The sequence below is a fragment of the Haliotis rubra genome, unplaced genomic scaffold, assembly GCF_003918875.1.
Source record: "Haliotis rubra isolate DU_JTF1 unplaced genomic scaffold, ASM391887v1 Scf204, whole genome shotgun sequence".
In the NCBI taxonomy this organism is placed as follows: Eukaryota; Metazoa; Mollusca; class Gastropoda; order Lepetellida; family Haliotidae; genus Haliotis; species Haliotis rubra.
The window spans coordinates 152,947-180,765 of NW_025766048.1; the positions used below are offsets into that span (position 1 = coordinate 152,947).

Consider the following 27,819-nt stretch of genomic DNA (forward strand, 5'->3'; position numbering starts at 1 on the left):
GTCTTCGTAATCGGAGGCAGAACTCCATACCTGACAAGCCGGATACAAAGAACTTTAAAGGCTTTGTTGCTCTGAACTATGAATACTCACCTGGAGAAGTTCAAACACTGATCTGAAACTGGCAACAAAGGCTGTTATTAACACGGTGCAGTGTTTGGTGTGAAACAGTACAACACAGATTGTGAACTAGGCATTAGCCAAAGCCACAGAGACTCTCATTTCAGCTTGAACCTTTCGAGGAATATGTTAAATATGAAATTCGGAATATGGATATTTCTGGTATTTTTTGTTGCTGTCCGGTGCCAGAGAGATCGTACCCGCGAGGTCGGTACCTATGGTTCTGATGTCGTCGAGGGAGTCGTCAGCGCACTGAGGGACGCGTGCATTTTCCCTGATGACATGCTGTTTCTCAGGCGTCTTGCGTACGTCGAGTCCAAAGACGGCACCAGCAACGAAACATACCGAAAGGGGTACGACGGGGGGATATGGCAGGTAGGTGAAGGTTATTACTGTGTGATTGAATGAATGGATTATTGCTGTATCAGTGCGTGGGTGAATGTACAATCGACCACAACCAATGCGCATTGGATGTCGCAATGTTTTATGATCTAACTAACTCAGCCCCCTAAGCTTCTACAAATATGGAAGTCAGATAACTGGCATAGGCCGTTTATTAAATGACCATTAAAACACTCGTGAAAATGAAGTGTGCACCCACCTTTCTCAAAAGTGTGACACACCCATCCCACCCCACCCCACCTCCAAGTCAAAAGGTACTAAAATTTTAACTTTAATTAGAAAGTGTAACCCAAATATAACACATGTTACATTTGGCCACTTTCTTATGGTATTGTGTATTCAATGGAAATGATATTCAAGTAGAGTGACTGAGTTAGTGAGTTTGGTTTTACGCCGCTTTTAGCAATATTCCAGCAATATCACGGCGGGGGACACCAGGAATGGGCTTCACACATTGTACCTATGTGCGCAATCGAACCCGGGCCTTCGGCGTGACGAGCGAACGCTTTAACCACTAGGCTACCCCGCCGGCCTTATTCAAGTAGACACAGCCTCGGGTGCCTACATTTCACTGTTCAGTTTCGACGTATGCTCTTTCTATGATATTATAAAGCGTGGCATGCCTCTTTTGTCAGGGTACGGCATTCGCAAAGCTTTCAATTAGTTTACTTGCGGGGGCACCAAGACTACGTTTTGTACAATAATCCCATGATGGAATCGATCCTGGACACTATTCGTCATGGGCAAACACTTTAACAGCACGGCTACCATACTCCCCCTCAAACATGAATACACTATGTATATATGCATATACCCTTCTGTCATTTCAGGTTGACGAAACAATGTTCAATGAAACTAAAACCAAGATGGGGAAGTCTTTCTATGCAACGGTTACTCAAAAGCTTGGCATTGACTGGTCAAACGTGACCTGGTCTGACCTCCGCAAACCGCTTTATTCCGGCCTTGCAGCTGCCATGTACATCCTGAGCAAGGGTGCACCCTGGCTGATCCCCGCTGCCATCGATCAACAAGAACAGTACTGGAAAACACACTACAAAGTGAACGGACCCAACGGAACATTCGTCCCCCTTTCTAAAGAACTGGAATCTGGTAGGTGCTTAACAAATTGATCTTTTTGTCTAATATGAAAAATTGTTAGCTAGAATTGTAACTATTACCTTGTTGGTTTTGCAACAGAAGTTGATCTTTTTGTCCATAAGAAGAAACATATTAGATAAAACTTTGATGATTACCTTTTTGTTGATTCAACTGAAATAGATCTGTTGGTCTAATTTGAAAAACTCTTAGCCATCATTTGAATTATTACTTTGCTGGTCTTGCAACTGAAGTTGAACTTTTTGTCTGTAATGAAAAAATATTATCAGAATTTGTACTATTACCATGTTGGTCATGCAACAGAAATTGATGTTTTTGTCTGATATGTAAAGATATTACCATGAGGTTTAACTATTACCTGGATAGTCTTACTGCTGCAGCTTACGCGTCCTAGCATCGTCGTAGTGATTGTTTCGATAGCTATAATTTCCAGCCATGTCAATACTTGTAGCGAGTGAGCGAGTTTGCTGTGATGACTCTTTGACTAGTACCCGTGAAGATCCGGGTTAGAACTGATCTTCAGTAACCCACGCTTGTCGTAAGGGCGACTAACGGGATCGGGTGGTCATTCTCGCTGACTTGGTTGACACATGTCATCGTATCCCAATGGCGTAGATTGATGCTCATGCTGTTGATCACTGGATTGTCTGGTTCAGACTCGATTATGTACAGACCGCCGCCATATAGCTGGAATATTGCTGAGTGCGTCGTAAAAGTAAACTCACTCATTCACTTCGACAAGTACCTCAGTTATATCATGATGTGTGAGCTCAATGTTAGAGGAAAGCTCGTTGTGATGCAGTTAATATTACAAGCTCTGTATCAAAGTATGAAATGTCAGTTTAGCAATATTCCTAAAGACACACGTGTTGTTGTGTAGGTTGCCATGTGGACGAGCAAGTGGATCTCCTCTTCGTGATCGACACGACCCCAAACACCGTCTTTGACTCGGGCCACATCACCACGTTCATAAAGAATTACATCCAGTCTCTTCACATTGACCATGACCATGCTCAGATTGCTGTTGAGAGCTACGGCACTGACCCCAAAGTGGACATCCCGTTAGGATCCTATTCGACTAAGCAGAGCCTATTGAACGCCATTGATGCCTTGACCTTTACCCCAGGGACGTCTGATCTTGCCAAGGCCTTGGAGGTGGCGTCGGGGGTTTTCATGCCAAACAAAGGGGGTCGGAACAACGTTGCAAAGATAATCATCCTGTTTTCTAGTACTCCGATGCGCTTGACCAATACGGGTGTCTTGGAATCGATCGCGCTGAAGAACCAGGGCGTGACAATATTCACTGTGGGGACTGGGCTGAACAGTAAAGCGCTGAGTCAGGTTGCCAGTGCGCCCTCCTGTGATCACACCTACACCGTGGCGGATTATAGACGACTTGAGGCACTGCATCCATATGTCGCACGTACTTCGTGTAGAGGTGAGTGAGTGAGTTTAGTTTTACGCCGCTTTTAGCAATATTCCAGCTATTCCATTCGTAACTACTCGCCTCTTTCCGTGACTCGTGTTATTCCGGGACAGTTACGGAAAGGGGCGAATGGTGACGAATGCGGTGTTCTGTAACATGCGACTGCGTCACTGTAGGCTTTAGTAGGTGAGTATGGTTTTACGCCGCTTTTAGCAATATTCCAGCAATATCACGGCGGGGGACACCAGAAATGGGCTTCACACATTGTACACATGTTGGAAATCGAACCCGGGTCTTCAGCGCGACGAGCAAACGCTTTAACCACTAGGCTACCCACTGCTCCGTGTGTAGTGGTGAGGCTTTCTCCATTGTCTACCCCTGACATCGTATCCCATTTGTAGATCGATGCTCATTATGTCAATCATTGGCGTGGTTGCTCACATGCTTATGCACAGACTGCCGTCATCTATCTGGAATATTGTCGAGTGCATCGTTAGACAACAAACCAAACATCTGTGTATTGTGTCGTGTAAAACAGTAAAGTACGGATATAACGAACTCCGGCTACCACTGATTTTAAATATGCATTCGACTAAAATAGTAGCAAGTGGTCGGGACCAGAAGCAGTTCGTTATACCCATCAGTTCGTTACAAACATAGTTTACTGTATATGTAAAGTGCTTCAACACTTATTTGTTACCGAAGTCTTTATTGATCCAATGAATATTTACACTAAAAATTACCTCCCCACCGATTGCATATTACAAACTGTTTCAGGAAATAATGATGGTTAAATAAACAAAATCAGATTTAACAATTTCATGACTTAGAAACAAAGTCGATACACCTCGCAAGTTAATATCTAGACTAACGCTTAGTCTCTGAATATATATGGGGCGGTATGGTAGCCTAGTGGTTAAAGCGTTTGCTTAACACTCCGAAGACCCGGATTCGATTCCCCACATGTATAAAGCCCATTTCTGTCCCCCGCTGTGATATTGCCGGAACATTGCCAAATGCGGCGTAAGACACCCCCCTCTCTCTCTCTCTCTCTCTCTCTCTCTCTCTCTCTCTCTCTCTCTCTCTCTCACACACACACAACACACACGCACGCACACGCTCGCACACGCACACACTGAATATATATAATTTTGATAGTTACAAATAAACCCATTTTAATTGAAAAGGATCCCCAGTGAGATTTGAACTTGAGAAAATGTAGATTCATTTAGGGCTTTAGCCTTGCATGGAGATCTAGGCAGTAGGGTAAATAATGTGGTTCATGGCCTGTGAGTCAGACTAGTTAATATCCCTCAGATGGAACCTTCATTGTATGTTAACAATCCTGTGTTCGATGTTACAGTAGCTGTTGGATTACAACCAGGCGACTACAAGTACCCCTGTGGCTCGAATGTGTTAGTTCGAGTACAAAGCAGTTCGGTTGGAGCCACCGTCAAGGTAAACACGTGAGAATCAGCGTAGAGCATACATATAAAGTTCAAATACACATAATTAAGTGGTAGGTGCATAGAAACTGACGTACAAACGAAAATACACACCTGACGATTTGGTAAAATAATTTCTTAAAAACAGCATTAAAATTAGAAAAATGTTTTGATTGTGGCTTACCAGTCACAAACATTGTGAACGTGTTGCAATAACACCAGATATCGTACCCAGTTACAATGTTGCTAGCAAAATATTTGTTTGTTTGGGAATAGTCTCAATACACCCGGTGTGTACCTTCTTTTGTACGTCAGTATAGTTTAGAATAAGCGTGACGAGCAAACGCTTTAACTACTATAGGCTACCCCATCTCCCCGTTATCTAAATAGCATATTGTAGTCCGTTGGCATCCTTAAAGTTCAAGGTAATGATAGTGCGCGCACAGACCTGTGTAGTGCGGACACCTCTGCCTTCCGGGCGATTATTGATGAGAACCGCTAAATACACGCACTAGACTTTAGTTGCATTAAATCTCAGCGATAAAACAATTACCTTGATCATAAAACATCTGTGCTGAAGGCAGAGTCTGCTGTGCGATTCCGTGGATGTCATAAACACGTGTTTATGAATCACAAATAGTGATGTTACGAGGGGAGAGCGCCTTGCCCCTTCGCTCGCATCCGTCACAAATACATGCAAAGGAAAGTCAAGTGTTCTCCTGACCAAACACGAGGGCATTTGTACATCTACTGAATTGAATTGAGCATCAATTTTTCACTGATGGGCCATATTTGGAAATTCCCTTATATGTCTAGGATAAAATTGTTTAAGAGCTTTGTCCAGAATGCAGTAACATCTTTTGAGCAGGACTCTCTGTAATCGTAGAAGTTAATAAGTTTGGAATTCCTGAATATTCTCACAACTCTCACGGTGGTTATCCGTACCTCTTCTCCTAAAACCACCCGTGATCCCGTGATCCCGTGATTCGGGTTAGCATTTGTCTTCAGTAACCCATGCATGTGCTATGATGCGACTAACGGGATCGGGTGGTCAGAATCACTGACTTGGTTGACACGTATCATCGTATCCCAAATGCGGAGATCTCTGCTCATGCTGTTGATCACTGGATTGTCTGGTCGAGACTCGATTACTTATAGCCTTCCACCATATAGCTGGAATATTGCTGAGTGCGGTGTTAAACAACAAACAAACAAACACATTTCCCAATGCCGATTGCCACATCTTGACCCCATCGCCCCGTTATTTCAGAAGCATAGTATAACTATTACAGTGTTAGTGCACAAGTAGTAGAGTAGTAGTAGTAGAAGCAGATGATGATGATGATGGTGATGACGCCCAGTGTCCTGGCTGCATCTACTTACTGACTTAATCTCCCATTTGGCTGTACAGGTACACGTGACAAACGGAACGGCAGAGGTCTATGGCAGCTACGTCAGCACACAACCAAGCAAAGATGTGAACGAAATCAACCACACGGTCACACCTGCACAGCCCACCTCCATCTTCATCCGGGATCAGAGACCTTTGACCCTGGCAGTCAACACGGAACACCGCCATCTTGTGTCATGTTCTGGGGATATCGAGATCACTGTGGAGCCCTCTGTTTCTAAGAGAACAGGTAGGTACGACATGCAATAGGGGATAATTGAATGATTAGCGGTTACTACGGATGTGACGAAGTATTATGTGTCGAATATTGCTCTTAACAATCACAATTCCAATACCTAACCAGTAAAGACCCGAGTTAGAACCAGCAGCCAAGGCTTCTAGGAGGCTGCCAGGGGGTCCGAGTGGTCAGCCTCTTTGACTTGTTTGATATTTGTCGTATTGCAGCTGCGTAGTCAGAAATTAATAACCTGAATATCATTTTGATAAAACAAACGTTATAACTGATCCCTGTTGTTAAACTGAGTGTCTGTATTGTCGTTTTTGAAGAGTAAAATAGACTCGCAGAATGTCTCACACATATCGAGATTAAAGCCGAATGTAAAGAACATTTCTTGACTTCTATTTTTACAGAATGTCAGGCCAAGAATCCTGATATTATTCTCCTCCTGGATTCCTCAAAGAACAAATCAGAAAGTGACTTCAACAACATGAAAGACTTCGCCTCAAGATTCGCCAGTCAGTTCAAGATCGGCTCAGCTGCAGCTCAGATAGGCTTAGTGACGTACGCAGACAGAGCCTCCAACAGATTCTGGCTGAACACCTTCACTACACAGGAGTCCCTCCAGCATGCCATCCGTATCCAGGCCCTCTACGGAAACAAGTCCGATCTAGCAGCGGCTCTGAAGTATATCAGGGAAGAAGCGTTGCAGCCAATCAATGGGAAAAGACAAGGTTCCAGTAAGGTACTTGTGATCGTGACTGGAAGTCCGGCACAAGATCCTGTGGAACTCCTGAGGCAGGCTCGGTTAATCCAAGACGAAGGAGTGAGGGTCGTTGTGGTTGCGGTCGGGGATGCGGCCAAAGATCCTGTGATTCAAGCGATAGCGTCTGGTCTTGTGCATCTCCTGAACGTGTCGGGGTACAGCAACTTGCCCGGGGCTGCGGGCAAGGCGGTGGTGGAGAGCTGTGGAGGTGGGTAACGTGTTGATTGGGTTGATTGGGGGAATGGTTGGTGGGTCGGTTCATAGGGAGGACTAACTGGTTGAGTGGGGTCGGTTCATAGGGAGGACTAATTGGTTGAGTGGGGTCGTTTCATAGGGTGGACTAATTGGTTGAGTTGGGTCGGTTCATAGGGTGGACTAATTGGTTTAAGTGGGGTCGGTTCATAGGGTGGACTAATTGATTTAAGTGGGGTCGGTTCATAGGGATGACTAATTGGTTGAGTGGGGTAGTTTCATAGGGTGGACTACTAGTAATTGGTCAAGTGGGGTCGTTTCATAGGGAGGACTAATTGGTTGAGTGGGGTCGTTTCATAGGGAGGACTATTTGGTTGAGTGGGGTCGTTTCATAGGGTGGACTAATTGGTTGAGTTGGGTCGGTTCATAGGGTGGACTAATTGGTTTAAGTTGGGTCGGTTCATAGGGTGGACTAATTGGTTTAAGTGGGGTCGGTTCATAGGGAGGACTAATTGGTTGAGTGGGGTAGTTTCATAGGGTGGACTAATTGGTTGAGTTGGGTCGGTTCATAGGGTGGACTAATTGGTTTAAGTTGGGTCGGTTCATAGGGTGGACTAATTGGTTTAAGTGGGGTCGGTTCATTGGGAGGAATTATTGGTTGAGTGGGGTCGTTTCATAGGGAGGACTAATTGGTTGAGTGGAGTCGATTCATAGGGAGGAATTATTGGTTGAGTGGAGTCGATTCGTAGGGAGGTCTTATTGGTTGAGTGGGGTCGATTGATTGCGTGGGTCTGTTGGTTTACTGATTGATTGACTGATCGTCTGGGGTTAAGCAGAGTGTGTGCGCGTGTGCGTGCGTCAGTGCGTGATTGAGTGAGTGAGGCCGGATTTAGAAATATCAGATATTGTGTATTTATATTCTTAAAATATGTCAAGCAGTTGAAATATCTTCTTTCACGGGACACTTTCATCGGACCGGTAAAAATACCGAAAAGAAATATATTTACCTAACTGTTAATACAGCCATGTTCTTCACAGATGTTCAACTCGTCTGTATGGAAAACGGACTACAGAGGACCTGCCGTATTGAGGATTTGCTGTCGAGTCAGTTTGCGTCCTTAATTGTCCCAGGTAATCATAACATGCCGACAGACTTGTGTTGTGACACCTTGAAAGTCCGGAACCCTCTACATTCCGGGCGATTACTGCCGAGAACCCCTAAATAAACGCACATCAACATTACATAAAATAAAAACGATAAAACATTTTCTTTAATCACAAGAAACCTGTAATACAACACAAGTATCTTGTGTATATAATTAACACGTGTTTATGAATCATTAATAGTGTTGTTTCGAGGTGTTCGCGAAAAAGGGAGAGTAAGATCGGTAAGATAAGTCAAGTGTTCATCTAACCAAAAAAGAGGGCATATTGTAAAACTACCGAATTGAATCGAACATGTTTTTTGTCACTGATAAGTCTTTTATTGAAATTAATGCACTTTACGTGTCTGCCATAAAACCCTTGGAAAGCTAAGCCTTGAATGCTAAGCCCGATCAAACATTTTTTGAACAAGACTCTCGACTTTAATAAATTTGACTTCCTGAATATTCTCATGGTGATTATCCGAGCCTTTTCTCCCAATAACAGTTGCCACACCTCCTCCATGGTTATCTATTGCGTATTTCTGTGTTGCCCAACTACGTCTGTGAGGAACAATTCACCACCCTAACGTCGACCACTTTGTTCGAATCTCCAAAAATGGCATTAAGAGTGTTTTACCTTAAAACAAACCACGACCATTCTTCGTTGTTCATAGTGACGGTTTCTAGGACTTCAGTCCTGCCCCACAACGAAGCGCATGTGATACATGTGGTCTTACCTTAGGCAAGTGATTTTGGTCAAAATTGTCTATGTTTACCCAGCAGAAAATGGGTACCCGGTGGGATAACTGATGTGATTATTAACCTTCTAGCGCCTCACAGGCAGCATGGGTTATCCGGGGTAATAATGATATTCATCCTGGAATGGCGCTATAAAAGTAGACTATTATTATTATGATTATAATGATGATGATGTTTCAGAACATGGCGCTGTTCCCAACAGCCCCTGCAGTATTCACCTACCAGTCCCCCTTCCCATACAGAGGTTCCCTCATCCTACCGACAAGGACAAGTTCATCCTCTGTGACAACCACGGACAGAGCTACCTTGTTCTGTGTCCTCCGGGTGAAGTCTTCAATGCTTTTACAACAGAGTGTGAACGGCCAACATCTCCACGACCAAGCACCTCACCCATCATTCAACCCGTAACGCATGCACCGTTCACGACGCCAGCAGCATTACCGTCAAAGCCAGCCCCAACGGGAACAGCGTTGCCCTCTTCCTCCAACCCTTGCTCCGGGGAGACCATTTCTCAAGGTCTGTTCTTCCACCCGTACGTCCCCGACCCCCACAAATACATCCATTGCACCGGAATGCCTGACGCTTCAAAACTGGAATCATGTCCAGCGAAGAAGATATGGCGACAAGCGACCACGCAGTGTGAAAACGAGTACATCACTGACGAGGTGGGTCAAGCCGTCACGTCCCTGCCTAACCCTTGCATGTTTGGCACCCCAGGGTTCTTCCCCCACCCGTTCGACAAGAACGCCTACATCCAGTGTGATGCCTGGGGGGAAGGCTTCCTCAAGAGGTGTCAGTCTGGCCTACAGTTTGCTCCAGGGCAAGACACGTGTGTGCGACCGCCGAGTACCTAGACGATAGCCTACGATGACCTATAGATGTGGTACAGATAAGGATGAGGATGATGACACTGACCACGATTATGAAGATAATGATGAAATTGACGACGACGGTGATGATGATAATGATGATAACGACGACGAGGACGACGACGACGACGACGATGATGATGATGATGATGATGATGATGATGATGATGATGATGATGATGGATATTGATATCCTCAGATCTGCTGACGTCCACAGGCAGCTCATTCCACAGATATTTCAACATCTCGTTCCGGAGATTTGTCCCTCTCGGTATTTCTCATTTGAATATTTGCTTTTTTCCATACCATGGTGTCGCTGCTAAAAATATAAAAGAATTCAAAAGGAATACCGTGTTCTTTAGAAGGTCCGCGTCCTTTCTTAAACAACTTGGTTAGTGGAACATACAAAATGAATCGTTGTTTTATGAAGTCAAGTCAGAGGGTTACCTCCCTTACCTCATCGATACCCTATGAATATGTTTTTGTTGATTTTGATTTTCTAATCATATCTTTTATTTGTGAAACACTGGGGTAAGTAAAGAATAACTGCCTTGTTAGTGAAACGGGGATATGTGTGGGAAGAGAGGAGAATGATTGTTTTAACAAATATAGATATCGTCGATGTACTATAGGTTGTTTAATGCAATAAATGTTACAACTTGCATGGCACTTCTGTGTCTCATAATGTTATCACTTGAAACGGTTTTCCATGAACGATTGTTGTGTGAATACAAAGTCATCGATAAATGTTAACGTACATTGGTCTAAGCTTGTTTAATATTTTTGAACTTGTACATTGTGGACCGTTCCAACCAATGGTTGATAACATGAGCAGCGCCCCATCAGGGTGCAGCAACACGCACTTCATCGTTCCTTACTATCTGATCCACGACACAACCTTTCTTACGACATAACTGTCAAGCACAAGAGTGAATGAGTGACTGGGTAAGGGTTTGACGCCGCTTTTAGCAATATTCCAGCAATATCACGGCGGGGGACACCAGAAATGGGTTTCACAGATTGCACCCATGTGGGGAATCGATGCCGGGTCTTCGGCGTGACGAGCGGGCGCTTTACCCATCAGGCTACCCCGCCGCCCCTCAAACACTAGAGAGTGGAGGACTATTCTGAGCCAGGTGTTGTTCTTGTTTAACGCCGCACTCGGCAATAATCCAACCTTTATGACAGGTGTCTTTACATAATCAGGACCAGACAATCCAGTGATTGACATCACAAGCTGCGATCTACGTAGTTGAGATTTCTTTGATATTCATCAACCAAGTCAACAAGCATGACCACACGATCCTATCAGTCTCGTCTTCAAACTGGTAATGATAGGATGCTGTTAGTCTGTCTCACGGTCCCTGGACCACATTATTTTCCGTTCTGCCTAGCCCTCGCTGCAGTGCTAAATCCCTAAATGAAGCAAGTCTAGATTTCTTCAGGTTCAGTATCTAGAAATACCCAGAACATCTTCAAGCATAAGACAGACGCTGGCCTTTTCCCTTCCATTGAACAGTTTGCTTCTATAAAGGGGTTTATGTATATCCTCTTCGCACATTATACAAATGGAAACATTTGAATTTTTTGAGACAAGTTTAAATTCATAGATAATTTTGTTGTTGTTCCTGACAGATCTTGCACCTTGGCCATTTGGTCTCCAAGTGACACTGTGGGCTGCAAGTTTCCAAACTGTAAACTGTTAGGCAGTGGGGGCTTGACTGGACCACACGATGACAGCAGCACTGTGGTGAGACTCCGTGGAGATGGGACAGGGCTTAACACAAGGGCCAATAAATATACCTGTCACTTAAAATGTTATCTGATGGTTGTATGATGTGACTTCCAATTGGTAATGACCCCGGCACGTGCAGCCCCAATGCAGATGTTCTTAGTCTCTGAATCTCTGGTCTGCCTTCGGTCTTTTTCTTGAAGTTCATCAGCCAATGATTGCAGTTGGAAATGGAACATGGCGGACAGCCGGCAATGGTAGGCAAAATGCGTTTAACTACTATAAGAGTAGTATAGATCTGCTTCCCACATTTCCCAGGTCAAAGCGACACACCTTGATATCTCTAAAATACAGTGATATCACAAAAGTTGTTTAACAAACGATCATTATTTTGTTGTCTCTTTTCGCTATTTACTACGAGGGGGACCACTTGCTGGTAGAACAGCCTGGTAATCAACAGGCGTCTCACGTGCGTAGTGAAATTTCAATTTCTCACGTGCAACTCGCACACCTGGCTGTTCTACCAGCAAGTGGCCCCCCTCGTAGAAAATAGCGAAAAGTGACAACAAAATAATGATCGTTTGTTAAACAACTTTTTTATTCGAGTGTCCAAAATTATGAGACAAATCATCAGAGTTGCTCTGTCGATTTCATTAGACTGCAAAATTTGGCTTTGTTGCAACCATTACATTTTGTGTCAGTGAGCAATTCATCAGTCTCAAATGAAATCAAACGGACTGTAAAAGTGATGTTTTCAAAAGGGAGATAACTTTTGTTGTGTTATTTGCCAGATCAGTTCCGTACCACTAAGCTTTACGAACACTCATTCAACAAAGACGTATAGTGCAGCCAGACCGACACGCTGTAAACCACCCACTACGACCTTTCTTTAACTTTGCTCAAATTTATAGTTCACTTGACCAGGCGGACATTGAAATTGTGTTAAAGGTCGTTTTTGTCCACTTGAAATGTCATATCTTGAAGTTTTATAGCAATTTCGAAATAGTATTATGGAAGTTATTGGAACATTTCCCATTTCTGATTTTTGTCAGTATTGTACTTATAGTAAAGTGAAGATTCCTATTATTGTAAATGCCGAACTGCAAACGCTGAGCAAGTTATTAAGAATTGGACGACACAACGTGGACAGTGGTTGGATCGGAACATAAATTGTCTATACAAAACTTTTTTCGATTTGATTTTTTAACGATATTTATGATCTCTATGCTTAATTCTGAGTGCACTCTGTTATGCAACTCAAACATATTCCTTTCCAAACCGCACTTTAGCGACCATGGCTATGAAATACATGCCGCGGTGTTGGAATACATTACAAGTTTTCATGGCGTATATTACCAAAATTAGACTAAATTTTCTTCTGCCTTCCTATCGTGGGTACATGCGTATCATTACTTATCCTTGCTCGTAGTCAATAATTTTCTACTGTCTATTGCATTTTGGTGTCGAGTCTTGCTTGCTGCCTGTCAATGCCTTCTGCCTGTCACTATTGTATGACTATTTTCACCTATCATTGCTTTCTGCTCTTAATTCACTGTTGCTTAACACCACCTTCTTCCTATAAATGTTCACTAAATACTGTCAACTTCCAGTTTTTGTCTGTAGCCTCCTTCTGTCTGCTGCCTATGATTTCCAGCTGCCCTTCACTATCCACTGGCCATCTTTGCCTACTGTGCTGCACTGTCCTACACTGTCTGCCTCCTATCACAGCCAGCTGTTAATCATTTTCTCAACCCTCCATTCCCTTCTTCCTATAACTATCTACTAAACCGACAAACAAAAGAAAAGATATCTTCCCTGTTGATTTTATCGTGTGTTCGAAAATGTATGATGTTAACATCGCATGCAAAACACGAACTGTACTTGCGCTAATTCAGCACTCACAAATACTCCTGTATGACCTTATGCCTATGTTATATGCCTTGTGCCTATCCCTGTCAGCTTTCTATCGTTGTTTACCTTTCACTGTTTATAAAATCACTGCATACTGCCTGTCATTGTCTGTCTAGTGCCTATCGTCGCTTCTGCCTAATCCCATCACTGCCTATTACATATTAACGCTTGCCGTCTGTCGTTGTCATCACTGCATACTGCCTATCAGTGCCTACTACATATTATTGCTTGCCGTCTGTCGTTGTCCCCTATCACTGCATACAGCTTATCACTGCCTACTACATATTAATGCTTGCCGTCTGTCGTTGTCATCACTGCATACTGCCTATCAGTGCCTACTACATATTATTGCTTGCCGTCTGTCGTTGTCCCCTATCACTACATACAGCCTATCACTGCCTACTACATATTAATGTCTGCCGCCTGCCATTGTCCCCTATCACTGCATACTGCCTATCAACTGCCTACTACATATTAATGCTTGCCGTCTGTCGTTGTCCCCTATCACTGCATAATGCCTATCACTGCCTACTACATATTAATGCTGGCTACCTGCCATTGTCCCCTATCATTGCCTACTGCCTATCACTGCCTACTACATATTAATGTCTGCCGCCTGCCATTGTCCCCTATCATTGCCTACTGCCTATCACCGTTTACTGCCTACTCCCCAGCATTGCCTAATTCTTGTCCCTATATAATGTCCATCGTTGCCTCCAGGATCACCGCCTACTACATCATTGTTTACTGCTAATCACTGCCGCCCGCCATTGTATCATTCACATCACATACTGCCTATCCTGCCTACTACATTGCTAATACACATCACTGCCTGCTACCTATCATTGTCCCCTATCACTGCCTACTGCCTATCATTGTCTACTACATATCAATGTCTGCCGCCTGCCATTGTCTACTACCTATCATTGCCTACTATATCATCCTGCCTACTATCTGTCAGCATTGCCTATCTGTCTACCTATCATGTCACTACCTATCATTGTCTCCTTCACACATCACTGCCTCCTACCTATCATTGTCTCTACACATCACTGCCTACTACCTATCATTGTCTACTACACATCACTGCCTGCCTACCTATCATTGTCTATCATTGTCTACTTCACATCACTGCCTACTACCTATCATTGTCTACTACACATCACTGCCTACTACCTATCATTGTCTACTACACATCACTGCCTGTTGCCTATCATTGTCTACTACAATCACTGTACTACTTCACATCACTGCCTTCACATCACTGCCTACCTATCATTGTCTGCTACACATCACTGCCTACTACCTACCATTGTCTACTTCACATCACTGCCTCCTACCTATCATTGTCTGCTACACATCACTGCCTACTACCTACCATTGTCTACTTCACATCACTGCCTCCTACCTATCATTGTCTGCTACACATCACTGCCTGTTGCCTATCATTGTCTACCAGCCTAGCTCTACAGCATTGCCAACTTTATACCTCAGTTTATTGCCTGTCATTTATTTATCGTGTAAGATCTCAACTGAACACCGCTGTCTATGTGTCGTAGTATTCTGTTCTACCTTCTACTAATGTAAGTTTTTAAACTAAGTTTTTAGCCTGTACTTTAAACACCCATCCACTCCCCGCGTACACGTCCTGTGTATCAACAGGCACTATTGACTACATCGCTTCATTGTATACGCGTTACCGTTGTCCTTGTTCTATCATTATCTGCTGCCTATCAGTGTGTAGTCTTATTGCCTTATAGATATGCTTGTCTGTTGTGTATGTGTGTCACTCCGTCTAGTATCTACCGTTATCTTGTTTTTAACTCTGTCTTCAACGTGTCATAATCTTGTATCTAACTGTTTCCACTGCACCTATGGTCTAATAATATTAATAAAAATGTGCTCAAAGCTAACACACAAACTGATTATTTTTATACCGGATAATCCAAGCTGCCTGTGAGGCGCTAGAAGGTTAATAGTCATATGACTTATCCCACCGGGTACCCATTTTCTAGCGGGTGAGCAGAGGCAATTTTGAACAAACTCACTTGCCTAAGGTGAGACCACAAGTATCACATGTGCTTCGATGTGGGACAGGACTGAAGTCCTAGAAGCTTTCAGGAGTCAAGCTGCCAACACAGTCACCCATCCAAGGACTCTCCGCGCCCAAAGTTGCTTAACTGCAAGTGATTTGTGACCTGAGCTCTCTATGCACAAGATCACATACCACCACACGTTACCCGTGCCCGCTGTTCCAATGATTACGAGACGACTTACAGTATGGGGCCAAGTGATCTCGTGCCACTATCCTCCTATGGCTTGGGACGTCGCGCGTACTTTTAAGCACTGGATTAACTGGTCCAGATTTGATTAAATGCAGGATACTGTCTAGTCTGTCCCACAGTCCCTGAACCACAATATTTTCCCTACTGCCTAAACCTGTCAGCAATGCTAAAGCCCTAAATGAAGCAAGTCTATATCTAGATTCCCTCCGGTTCAGGATTTCCCAACTGACTGGGGCTCCTTTTCAGTTTAAATGGGTTTATTTGTTACTATCAAAATTATATATATTCAGAGACTAGTCGTTAGTCTAGATATTGTCATACAGCTGGGATATTCTTGGAGCCAAACAATAAATGAACAGACGCAAGCACAACTTAATGTACACTACCCGTTGGTATTTTGGTTCACGCATATATATGTACCAATGTTCGCCATCAGATGTGCGTTTCAGCTTATCCAGTGTTCTGACCTTTGGACAGCGTTCTTTCACCTATGCAGCCCCTACTCTCTTGAACTCTCTTCCTTATGACCTCAAAACTATTGACAATTTCGACTTGTTCAAGTCCAAACTTAAAACCTACTTCTTCCAGCAGTATCTACCTTAATGTGCTCTAGTATTGCTTCTGTACATATGTTCATACTTGACTCTGTAGCGCCTTGAACATGTCTGTCGAGGTGGATTAGGCGCACATACATATTATTATTATTATGTTTTACAGATTAAAAATTGTAGCAGCAGAGAGGGTTCGGGTGATCCTGTCAGTCAGGCTGGTAAGGCTCATCATCAGCTCAGGGCCCGCCCCTCTACACGCATAGAAGCGAATGGGACATTAGGAAACGCTGCCTAGTCGAGACCCACCAAGAACTTTCCGGAGAATATTATTATTATTATTATTATTATTATTATTATTATTATTATTATTATTATTATTCTGAAGATAACTCCGTATCCACGTTAGTGTGAAAAGGTGTGTCGAGGAACACCTTCTCATAAAACATACGAGATCTGGTGTAAGTAGCTTTCGGTGCTACTGGGTTTGGCTGAGATGAAGATAGACAGAAATATAGATGCTTGCTTCATGAGCCCCTCACCCTCTATGTCAATAGGTCGGGTAGTCTTCTGTTATCAGCTGACCTGCCTTAGAGACTAGGCTCATCCCCATTTTGTCCCCATACCAGCAGATGCTGGTGCTGATGATATGTTAACGAGGAGTACTTGGAGGTCTGCAGCAAGGAAAGTTTTGGACTTAACGAGAAACATACATGCACAGAAAAAATACCTGATATCTTGATCGAGTACAGTTCCTAGTACGTATAGAGCTTGTGCACTAAGTGACACCCTTGCCTCGAGGTCTGGACAAGCTATATAACTATTGACATGTGTGTTACTGTTTCGGCAATGCTGTCAGTATTCATGTCTGGTAACACGTTTTAGGTGAACTGTAACTATTGAATCCTGAAAACACGTGTTGAAAATGAACCATATGTTTGAAGTAAACTGTAACACTATGAGCAGTGATAACACGTGTTTATATTGAACCTCATGTTTGAAGTGAACTGTAACTTAGTAAGGCGTGATAACACGTGCTTAAAGTGAAACATACTTTTGAAATGAGCTGTAAATTTGTAAAGCGTGATAACACGTGTTTAAAATGAACATGATTGGTTTTGAAGTCCACTGTAACTTTATGCGCAGTGATAACACGTATTTATATTGACAAACACTTTTGAAATGAGCTTTAACTTTGTAAGGCGTGATAACACATGTTTACAATGAACATGTTTGATGTGAACTGTAACTACTGAATCGTGATGACACGTGTTTGAAGTCCACTGTAACTTTATGAACAGTGATAACACGCGTTTATATTGAACCACGCGTTTGAAATGAGCTTTAACTTTGTAAGGCGTAACAACACGTGTTTAAAGTTGGCATGTTCGACGTGAACGGGAACTGTAACTATTGAATCGTGATGACACGTGTTTGAAGTTAACTGTAACTTTATGAACAGTGATGACACGTGGTAAAAGTGAAACACATGTTTGAAATGAACTGTCACTTTGTTACGCATGGTGACACGTGTTTTAGGTGAACAGGTGTGCCTAGCTAACACTTCACCCTAGCCCGCAAAATACTTCTATACGTTCACACATCTTCATCTCTTTCTTAAAACTTCCCTTGATTGCACGCATAACTGCACATGTGACTTCGTTCTTGATTTTTCAAGGGATGAAACACAAGCCTTTTGCTGATGATGCCCAGCTCATTGATAGTTTTCGCCCAAGCAACATAAGTCAAGCTTTGGATCGCACAGCAGCATGTACATCGGATATTAAGGCTTGGATGACTGGTAGGAAACTCAAACTTAATGACGACAAGACCGAGGCTATACTGATAGGGTCTAAGCGTCAACTTCAGTCAGTGGATGAGGCTTATGTTAGTATTGGACAAGCTGAAATCTGCTTCTCGGACGAACTGAAGAGTCTTGGTGTCTATTTAGACTCACAGCTCACCATGGAGAAGCAGGTAAACAGTCTCTGCAGGACATGCTACTTTCACTTGAGATGCACTGGCCAAATCCGTCATCTTCTAACCACTGAAGCCACAAAATCCCTTGTCCTTTCACGGCTAGACTATGCCAATAGCCTCCTCTTTGGAATCAAGAAATCATTACTACAAAGGCTCCAGAAAGTACAGAACACTGCAGCACGGATGGTGTCAAGAGTGACCAAATTCTCCCCAATTACACCAGTTCTTCAATCACTACACTGGCTTCCTGTAGAAGCCAGACTGAAATTCAAAGTTCTGTGCCTGACGTACAAGTGCTACCATGCATTGGCTCCATCATACCTATCCTGTCTACTCAATCACCACCAGTCCCAACGTTCACTGCGCTCAGACAACCTCCACCTTCTGTCTATTCCTCAGTATAACTTCACAAACTTTGGTGATAAGCCATTCTGTGTTCATGCCCCAAGACTCTGGAACACACTGCCTCTAAACATTTATCTCTCTCCTTCATTTGACTCTTTCAGACCTCGACTAAAGACCTTCCTATTCCGTGAACACTATGACCTTTGAACTATGTGCCGCTTTGAGCATACTCTAGAGTGGTGGAATCTAGCGGGATACAAAACCACATCATTATTATTATTATTATTATTTTATACTCGTACTAAGCACTTGACGTGTCTCTTGACTTGTCTTTGACAAGGAACTTCATTACCGACTTCACCCTTGACTTGAGACGTACTGGACTTCACACTCAAACGGGACGTCACACTTATAACGTCACACTTGACTTCAAGTTGCACTTCGGGGGTGGGCAATATGTTCATGCGAATGAATGGATACATTGAAAATACCCGTGAACTTCTGGGTTAGAATTGATCTACAGTAACCAATGCTTGTCGTAAGAGGCGACTAACGGGATCGGGTGGTCAGGCTCGCTGAGTTGGTTGACACATGTCATCGTATCACAGTTGCGTAGATCGATGCTCATGCTATTGATCACTAGATTGTTTGGTTCAAACTCGATTATTTACAGACCGCCGCCATATAGCAGAAATATTTCTGAGTGCGGTGTAAAACAAAACTCACTCACTCACTTTGGCACAGCAACTTGCTGACTGACACTATTAGAAAGTGTGATGCAGTACAATTGGTCAAGGATTATAATGGGACATCAGCGACTGGTGATAATTATCATTACTTGTTTCGGTGATGCAAAATTGAAATAAGAAAGAATAAGTAACTAATTTCTATTCCTCGCTTTCTTATATTATTTATTCAAAGGTGATTCATGAAATACAATCCTATCAAGCATGAACAATTTATCCCACCTACACCCAACACCTACACCCATCGTATTTTTATTTCTAAGCTTCACAGAAATTACTTTGATCTAGGACAATGGTCGCAGTATGAGTGTCACGATATACGTAAATATAGTCAGCTTTAACGAGACAGGGATGACATGAAGTCAGCTAAATGTTCTTTAAGGAGACACGATATACGGAAAAAATAATGTTTTTAAAGAAATGTTCTTGACATCGTGTCCGGAATAGGAGCATTCGGAAATCCTAACACATTTAAATGCCTCATATCACAAGCTATTTACACAGAGGAGCATGTCAGAGAAGCCCCCGACCCAGATTTATGTCAAACACCCTCTTTAATTAACGACGGCGAGCTTTGCTTCTAAGCTCTGTAGGTATTCTTCCTTTGCCCCACGGTGACCATCTTATGTCCCTCAAGTTATTAATATGCTGACCCTACCATACCCTCTTGTTCAAACCCAGAGGTTATCATTTTCATCTGTGTCAGCCTCATCTTAGAGAAGAAGCCAACCATAAATAGGGCTTCATCCTGAACTTTCATCTTTGTCAGGTGGAGGTCCTCCAGAACGGTCTGCGTCACTTAGCCAGTTACTGCCTGACTGTAGACAAGGTTACTGAATCAGCTTAAAGGAAAGATGGTTCGGTTATTCATCTCAATCCTGCTACTGGGTTTGATACAAGCCCTGACCCTGGATCAGACTCTAGTTCCTGGGTCCTATGGACCGGAGGTGGTCCAAGCTGTGGTGAACAGGGTCCGAGAGTCGTGTCTGTTCCCCGACGACAAGCTGTTCCTCAGACGCCTGGCCTTCGTAGCATCAGAAGATGGAAAAGACGCTAAGACCTACAGACCTGGGTATGATGGAGGAATTTGGCAGGTGGAGTACCTTTTATTGTTTTATGTTCAATAATCTCCTCAGACGAAAATGAACTCGCAGCCAAACATCCATATCATGGAGAAGGCTGATTTGTCGATTTCGATGAAAGTGTTCCTGTATAATTTTTACATCAAAATTAACCATAGAAATAATCTAAATTCTATTGGACGTCCATGATGACATATTTTTTTTAAGTATTTGTATTATTCCTCAGATTTAACCTCAGATCAACATATGGAGTTATTTAACACATGCATTGACAACGTTTTCAAAATATAACAAGGAAATATAATATGGGTCGTCAGGATAAAATAATATCGACGTAGATAATAATAAGGGCATTTGTAAAGCGCTGAATTCCGCACCACGGAGGGGCACACTCAACGCGCTACAATCTGATTATTATTACCCCGGATAGCCTGGTAACCTGTAATGTCGTCGGTTTAAGAATTTCGAGTTAACGAGGTTTCACAAAATGTATTCTTTACTTCAGATCGACCAGGACAAGTTCAACATGATCAAGAACTCTGGCACCCTGTTCGCGGACGTCAACACCCAGTTTGCCATCGACTGGAATACAGTTCTGTGGTCAGATCTCAGGAAGCCTCTGTACTCCGGCCTAGCTACTGCTCTCTATCTGACCACCATTACCGAACCCCTCCCACAGGGTGTGGAGAAGCAAGGCTCTTTCTATGGGACATACTTCTTTGTTGATCCCCATGCTGCAAACCTGTTTTACAAAGGCTCAAAAAGCTTTGATATTGGTAATTATTTTTTTTAACTTGTTGCTGATGGTCACGTCTCACCCTGATCACCCTGAGTCCACAACATGGGTGACTGGTTGATGTTGCTAACTCCGCATTAAGCAATATTCCTGCTGTACGGCGATGGCCAGTACTGAATCGAGTCTTGACCAGGAGTACGATGACAACCATGTTGCCCAGGCTGACCACGTGATCCTGTTGTATCTAGGAACGCTGAGGTAGCCTAGTTGCCAAAACGTCCGTTCGTCACGCCGAATTCCTAGGTTCGATTCCTTAAATGGATCAAATGTGTGAAGTACATTTCTGTTGTCTCCCACTGAAGCCTGGTACGATAATATATGCTTCCCAAGGCCGATTATGTGGATACATAGACTCACCCAATGGGAATGTCAATATGTATTCTTGTCTATAATATTAGTAATGTTTAGCTATATCCTATGTTTTGTTTCTTATTTCATTCCACGGATTACTTATTACTGTATGCTATTTCCAGTCTGTGCAAGAACCAACCTCGACCTTGCTTTCTTGGTGGACGCCTCGTCTAGTCAGTCTCCGGAGGATTTCGAAAGTGCCAAAAAGTTCGCGCATGAAGTGGTCGACAACTTTGTAATCGGTACAGATGATGTTCGTGTCGCTTTCGTGACATTCAGCACCGGCTTCAAATCCCAGTTTGCCTTCAACCAATACAACGACAAAGCTGCTCTCCAGAAAGCCATTGATGGCATCGTTATGATCAATGGGGAAACAGATACCGATGAAGCTCTGAACTATGCTTCTGAACACCTCTTCACACCAGCCATGGGTGCCAGAGACGGGTCGTCCAAAGTAATAATCCTGCTCACGGATGGCCAGTCGAGTAACCCAACAAAAACCCTTTCTGCAGCTTTGGGTGCACGGAACAAAGGAATCACTATTTTCGCCATTGGTGTTGGCGACGGCATCGACAGCACAGAGCTGAGGAATGTCGCCAACAAGCCCTACTGTACCCATGTGATAGAACTTAAGGGCTACTCAGACCTTGGTGCTCTCGTTACCCAAATTCAACAGGTGTCCTGTTTAGGTAAGATTTGATTGATTGATTGATTGATTGGCTGGTTGAATGATTGATTGATTGATTGATTGATGTTCAGTTGGGTGGATGGTTGGTTGGTTGGTAGGTTGGTTGGCTGGTTGGTTGGATGGATGGATGGATGGATGGATGGATGGATGGATGGATGGATGGATGGATGGATGGATGGATGGATGGATGGATGGATGGATGGATGGATGGATGAACCCCGTTTCATCTCACTTCACACTAAATTCAATCTCAATCAACATCGGGTCCGTGCGGTAGCCTAGTGGTTAAAGCATTCGCTCGTCACGCTGAAGACCCGGGTTCGATTCCCCGCATGGCTACAATGTGTGAAGCCCAGTTCTGGTGTCCTCCGCTGTGATATTCCTGGAATATTGCCTAAAGCGGTGTAAAATCAAACTCAATCAATCAATCAGTCAATCCGTCTCTGAATACTCTATTTGACTTTTTGTGAAATGAAATTACATGTATGTTGAAGTTTATTCAGGGCAACGGTCCAGGAGCAACACCACCACGGACACAGTTTACCGTTTAATTCGTTTTTAGTAACATGTTTCGTGATCACGACAATGATCAAATTATTTTTTCAATATAGTTCAAAGTTGTCATTTTGAATTTACAGCACCAGCTGTTCTGAATCCGGGCACGTATAAGTATCCCTGCTCCAGCGGCGGCCTGTACCAGGTCTTTACCAACGAGTCCCTCGTGCAAGTAATGGTAGGTGGATTATGTTGGGATTCGGGTCGATCAGTCCTTTGTTATATAGAAGCTATTTACAGATTTTGTATTGTTTTGCAGTTTTTTACCCACTCTAAGGACTAAAGTTTGAAGATTCCAATGCAATATGGGTTAACTTGCTGTTATATTATCTCTCCTGAGATTGACACAGTGCAGTAGGACCCGATACATTTTGCCTGTCGTAACATTAGACTAGTCCCCTATTCTTTAATGAAATGTTGCAAATGTCTTATTAAACAAACGAAAGGCCACAAACTTTCCTTTCAAACGTTTTCTTATCTGATGACTGCCGTTATAATTATGGTCAGGATTAATTACGGTTTTGATAAGGCTAGCAGTTTAATAAAGATACCGAGGCAGCGAAGGCATGTCCTTGTCTTATCCCCCTTAAAGTAGAGCACCAGGCATGGTAATAAACACTTTTACGTAAATTGGTATGAGATCGTTTGTTTGTTTGTTTGTTGTTCAGCAATATTCCAGCTGTATGGCGGCGATCTGTAAATAATCGAGTCTCGACCAAACAATTCAATGATTGACATCATGAGCATCTATCTACGATGACATGCATCAACCAAGTCTGTTCACCTGATCCCGTTAGACAGGAAATCGTACAACCGACCGTCCGATCACCGGACAGACGATCTATCGACTTGACCAGGGTCAGCCGGAACCCCAACCTACTGTCCCACAGCTGGGTATAAAATGACCCTGATTGGCAGTGACTGTTGAATGTTTCAGATTGATGTTACTGATGGTATGGTGGATATCTATGGATCGCTGAATAATCCAACACCTAACAAAGCCGGTAGTGATTTTTCCACGTAAGATACATTTATTAATCATGGGGATTTCGGGACGATTCGTCTGGGGTGAGTGGTGTTACACGATATAAAGTGTTATAAAATATCTGAATGTGAAAAAATTCAGCTGTTATAAAATGAATAGAATTCACATTAATCGATAAACGGTAATGAATATATAACTGTTCTTATATACCTCGCCCTGTGAGACAAGACGGTAAATTCATTTGCTTGACAACGACATTAGAATCTCTGTCGAAATGTCGCCTTTCGCAGAATGAGAAGTTGTATATCCATAAAATTATCATCATTCTTCAATTGAAAAGTTATGAATTAAAAAAACCGCTCCTATTCATGACAAAAAGTATTCTAAAACAACGTGAATATGATGAAACGGTATCAGAAATATTTACGTTTCCTTGTGGAATATATTCCCTCCAGAAACGTGGTGTGTACTTTCTTTTGTACGTCAGTGTACTTCTTTTCCAGTAATTCAGTGATAGGTGCAGCATCCGTGGTTCTCATCGACCAGGAAGCCAAGCCCCTGTACCTCAACATCACACCTACTGGGCCACCTACTGGCTGCACCGGCAACTACACCATCAAGATCGGCAACGTTGAGAGAGTCAATCCAAGTACGTTGAGCATTACTTCCTAAACGAAGGCGGTGGGGTAGCCTAGTGGTTAAAGCATTGGCTCGTCACGCCGAAGACTCGGGTTCGATTCCCCACATTGGTACAATGTGTGAAGCTCATTCCTAAGTGTACCCCCGCCGTGATATTGTTGGAATATTGCTAAAAGCGGCGTAAAACCATACTCACTCACCTACTAAACGAGTGAGTATGGCTTTAAGCAATATTCCAGCAATATTACGGCGGGTGTTCAAGAAATGGGCTTCACATATTGTACCCATGTGTAATCGAACACTTTCACCACTTGGCTACCTCGTCCAATTATTTGTTCTTATTTTTTTACTGTTTAACTCAACAATATTCCAGCTATATGACAACGGTCGATCCAAATTTAAGTATAGACTAGACAATCCAGTGACTGTCATCATCGATGTACGTGAGTCAGCGAGCTACCATTCGATATCATTAGTACCGAACATCGACTCTTCTACGGTGACCATGGAATAAATTATAAATTGTTTTACAAGATGACCTTGTTGGTTTTAGAGGTTTCTAGCATTCCACCAAAGGTTAGAAACTTATAAATTTCACTAGAAATCACATGGATTATTATGAAGTCTTTGCTACAAAGAGTGACGTCATGGCTGTCAAGCCACTGTGGATGCTAACGTTAGAGAATCCGAAAATGACAGTTCACATATGAATATTACAGCGTCGATAAACACTCGCATAGTAAAACATAGTTAAATATTTCTTGTTTAACATAAGAACTTGTTTAAAGGTATGAATTTGTATCTTTTTTTCAGATGTTAACGTTACATGCGTCGAACGTGATGTCGTCACAGCCTGCTCTATCGCAAACATATACGAGCATCTCTACCATTATCAACATGCCCCTTGTAAGTAGTGATACCGGAAGTAGTATAATCACACCTCAACCATGTAAATAGTGTTACCGGAAAAAGTAAAATCACACGTCAACCATGTAAGTAGTGGTACCGGAAATAGCATAATCTCACGTCAGCCATGTAAGTAGTGGTACAGGGAGTAGTGTAGTCTCACGTCAACCATGTAAGTAGTGTACCGGAAGTGGTATAGTGTAACGTCAACCATGTAAGTAGTGTACCGGAAGTGGTATAGTGTAACGTCAACCATGTAAGGAGTGTACCGGAAGTGGTATTGTCTCACGTCAACCATGTAAGTAGTGTACCGGAAGTGGTATAGCGTAACGTCAACCATGTAAGTAGTGTACCGGAAGTGGTATAGTGTAACGTCAACCATGTTAGTAGTGTACCGGAAGTGGTATAGTGTAACGTCAACCATGTAAGGAGTGTACCGGAAGTGGTATTGTCTCACGTCAACCATGTTAGTAGTGTACCGGAAGTGGTATAGTGTAACGTCAGCCGTGTAAGTAGTGTACCGGAAGTGGTATAGTGTAACGTCAACCATGTAAGTAGTGTACCGGAAGTGGCATTGTCTCACGTCAACCATGTAAGTTGTGGTACCGAATGTAGTATAGTGAACTTATACATACATCTAGACCAGTGAAGATGATTCAATAGATTTTCAAAATACTATTTATCTGTACCGGATTCGTCCTGTTATTAATATAACTGACATTATGGTGGTGGTAGTAGTAGTGGTAGTAGTACTAGTAGTAGTAGTAGTAGTAGTAGTAGTAGTAGTAGTAGTAGTAGTAGTAGTAGTAGTAGTAGTAGTAGTAGTAGTAGTAGTAGTAGTAGTAGTAGTAGTAGTAGTAAAAATATGGTTTACAGGCATGAGTACCTGATTTATTGTGAAAATACATTTATACATGTTTCATATCCAACCCAGTCTCTCCATGAATTGTTGAGTAAGTGGATTAAGATTTATAGTCACATCAGCAATATTTCAGCCTTATCGTGACTAAGTTGCAGCCATTGGTGTTTAGCTGCCAGTTTACTCTGTCGGTCATAACTAATGCACTAACCCATGTGTTGTACTATTTGACAGACAGCTTCATAAATCCCTGTGCATTTGGACGACCTAGCTACATGATCCACCCATTTGACCAAACCAAGTTCCTCATCTGTGGTCCAACCGGAATCGTCTATGTGTTCCAATGCGACCCCCATTACGTATACGACCCAAGCACCATGGACTGCATCCCCGGAGAACCGAGCACCCAGATCCCCACGACGACGCCAACAACAACCATCCCCACCGTCACCCCCAGGCCCACTTCCGGTGTGACAGACGCTCCAGGCCTCAGCCCTTGCAGCGCAGCTACGAAGGGTCAGTTCTTCCCCTACCCTCCCAACCCCGCTAAATACATAGACTGTTCCAACTGGCCTCATTACGGATACATCAAGGACTGTGACAAGGGTACGTACTGGGACCAGAAGGACCTCACCTGTACTTACAAAGATGTCGTGATTGATCCTACCACCAACACGTTCGACAAGAATGTTCCTAACCCCTGCCACAACCCCATGAAGCAAGGAGATCTGTTCTACTACCCCCACCCTACAAACAAGCATATGTTCATCCACTGTGATCAATATGGCGACGCCTTTGAGAAGCACTGTCAAAACACGCAGATATGGCGCCAGGACTTACTTCAGTGCGTGCCAGAAGGGCTCATTGTTGGCTAGCTTCTCTCTTCACTTTTAAACCATGAATAAAAATATTTGTCTTCAGAAACGTATTTCGTAATGCCCACGTGAATTTTCTTTCATTCTTTTCGCAGTTCGCAGAATTACGAACATTTATTAAAATTTACACAAGGGAAGACAACTCTTCTGTTAGAATCCGGGCAATATTGGGATTATATTTTATCCGGACGATTTCCTGGAAAAACACAATAAAAATATCTCAGGCCCAGAAAAACAGACATCGTCCACACAGCATGTGTCGAATGAGCCTCACACTGATGCATTTGAAAGGTTCTGCGCCTTTGTGCTCTCTGAAAGTAGTTCTGAATTCAGGAATGAAAGAAACTAGCTGGCGTAAGATTCTTTGACTGTTCATAGTTTTAACCCATGTCAACTTTGGTTCACTTTCTTGTTGACCAGATACAAGTTTGTGTATGTCATTTAACATGTGATGAAGATGTGTAAACCTGACCATGTAATAAACTCTTTCCTTTGAAGTAGTACTGTTATTATCATTGTGTACGGCGGTGGGGTAGCCTAATGGTTAAAGCGTTCGTTCGTCATGCCGAGTACCCGAGTTCCAAACCAAATCACTGTCATTGTATTACACAGAATTGCAACTTCTTCAACATAGAAACTTAAGGCTATCGCACTCTGCCTCTCCGTGATTC

At 43.0% G+C, this 27,819-nt stretch overlaps 1 protein-coding gene across 1 annotated transcript; it reads left to right on the forward strand.

The window, feature by feature from the left end:
* On the forward strand, positions 1-27,645 carry LOC124275934. The gene is made up of 19 exons (XM_046711637.1): positions 1-492; positions 1,350-1,629; positions 2,516-3,073; positions 4,425-4,519; positions 5,918-6,146; positions 6,548-7,108; positions 8,131-8,223; positions 9,177-9,848; positions 10,065-10,136; positions 11,801-11,854; positions 18,020-18,318; positions 20,237-20,506; positions 21,000-21,270; positions 21,764-22,330; positions 22,968-23,062; positions 23,822-23,904; positions 24,373-24,518; positions 25,322-25,414; positions 26,508-27,645. Exons 1-19 carry the CDS (start codon positions 244-246, stop codon positions 27,146-27,148), a joined length of 5,328 nt encoding a protein of 1,775 aa, XP_046567593.1. The 5' UTR covers positions 1-243; the 3' UTR covers positions 27,149-27,645.
* The last annotated feature ends 174 nt before the right edge of the window (positions 27,646-27,819 follow it).

Excerpts from the sequence above, each read along its gene's own strand:
- LOC124275934 (XM_046711637.1), top strand. The coding sequence starts at position 244 with ATGTTAAATATGAAATTCGGAATATGGATATTTCTGGTATTTTTTGTT. Across the intron at positions 21,271-21,763 it reads CTCAAAAAGCTTTGATATTG|TCTGTGCAAGAACCAACCTC; the intron begins GTAATTATTTTT and ends TGCTATTTCCAG. Across the intron at positions 23,063-23,821 it reads AGTCCCTCGTGCAAGTAATG|ATTGATGTTACTGATGGTAT; the intron begins GTAGGTGGATTA and ends TGAATGTTTCAG.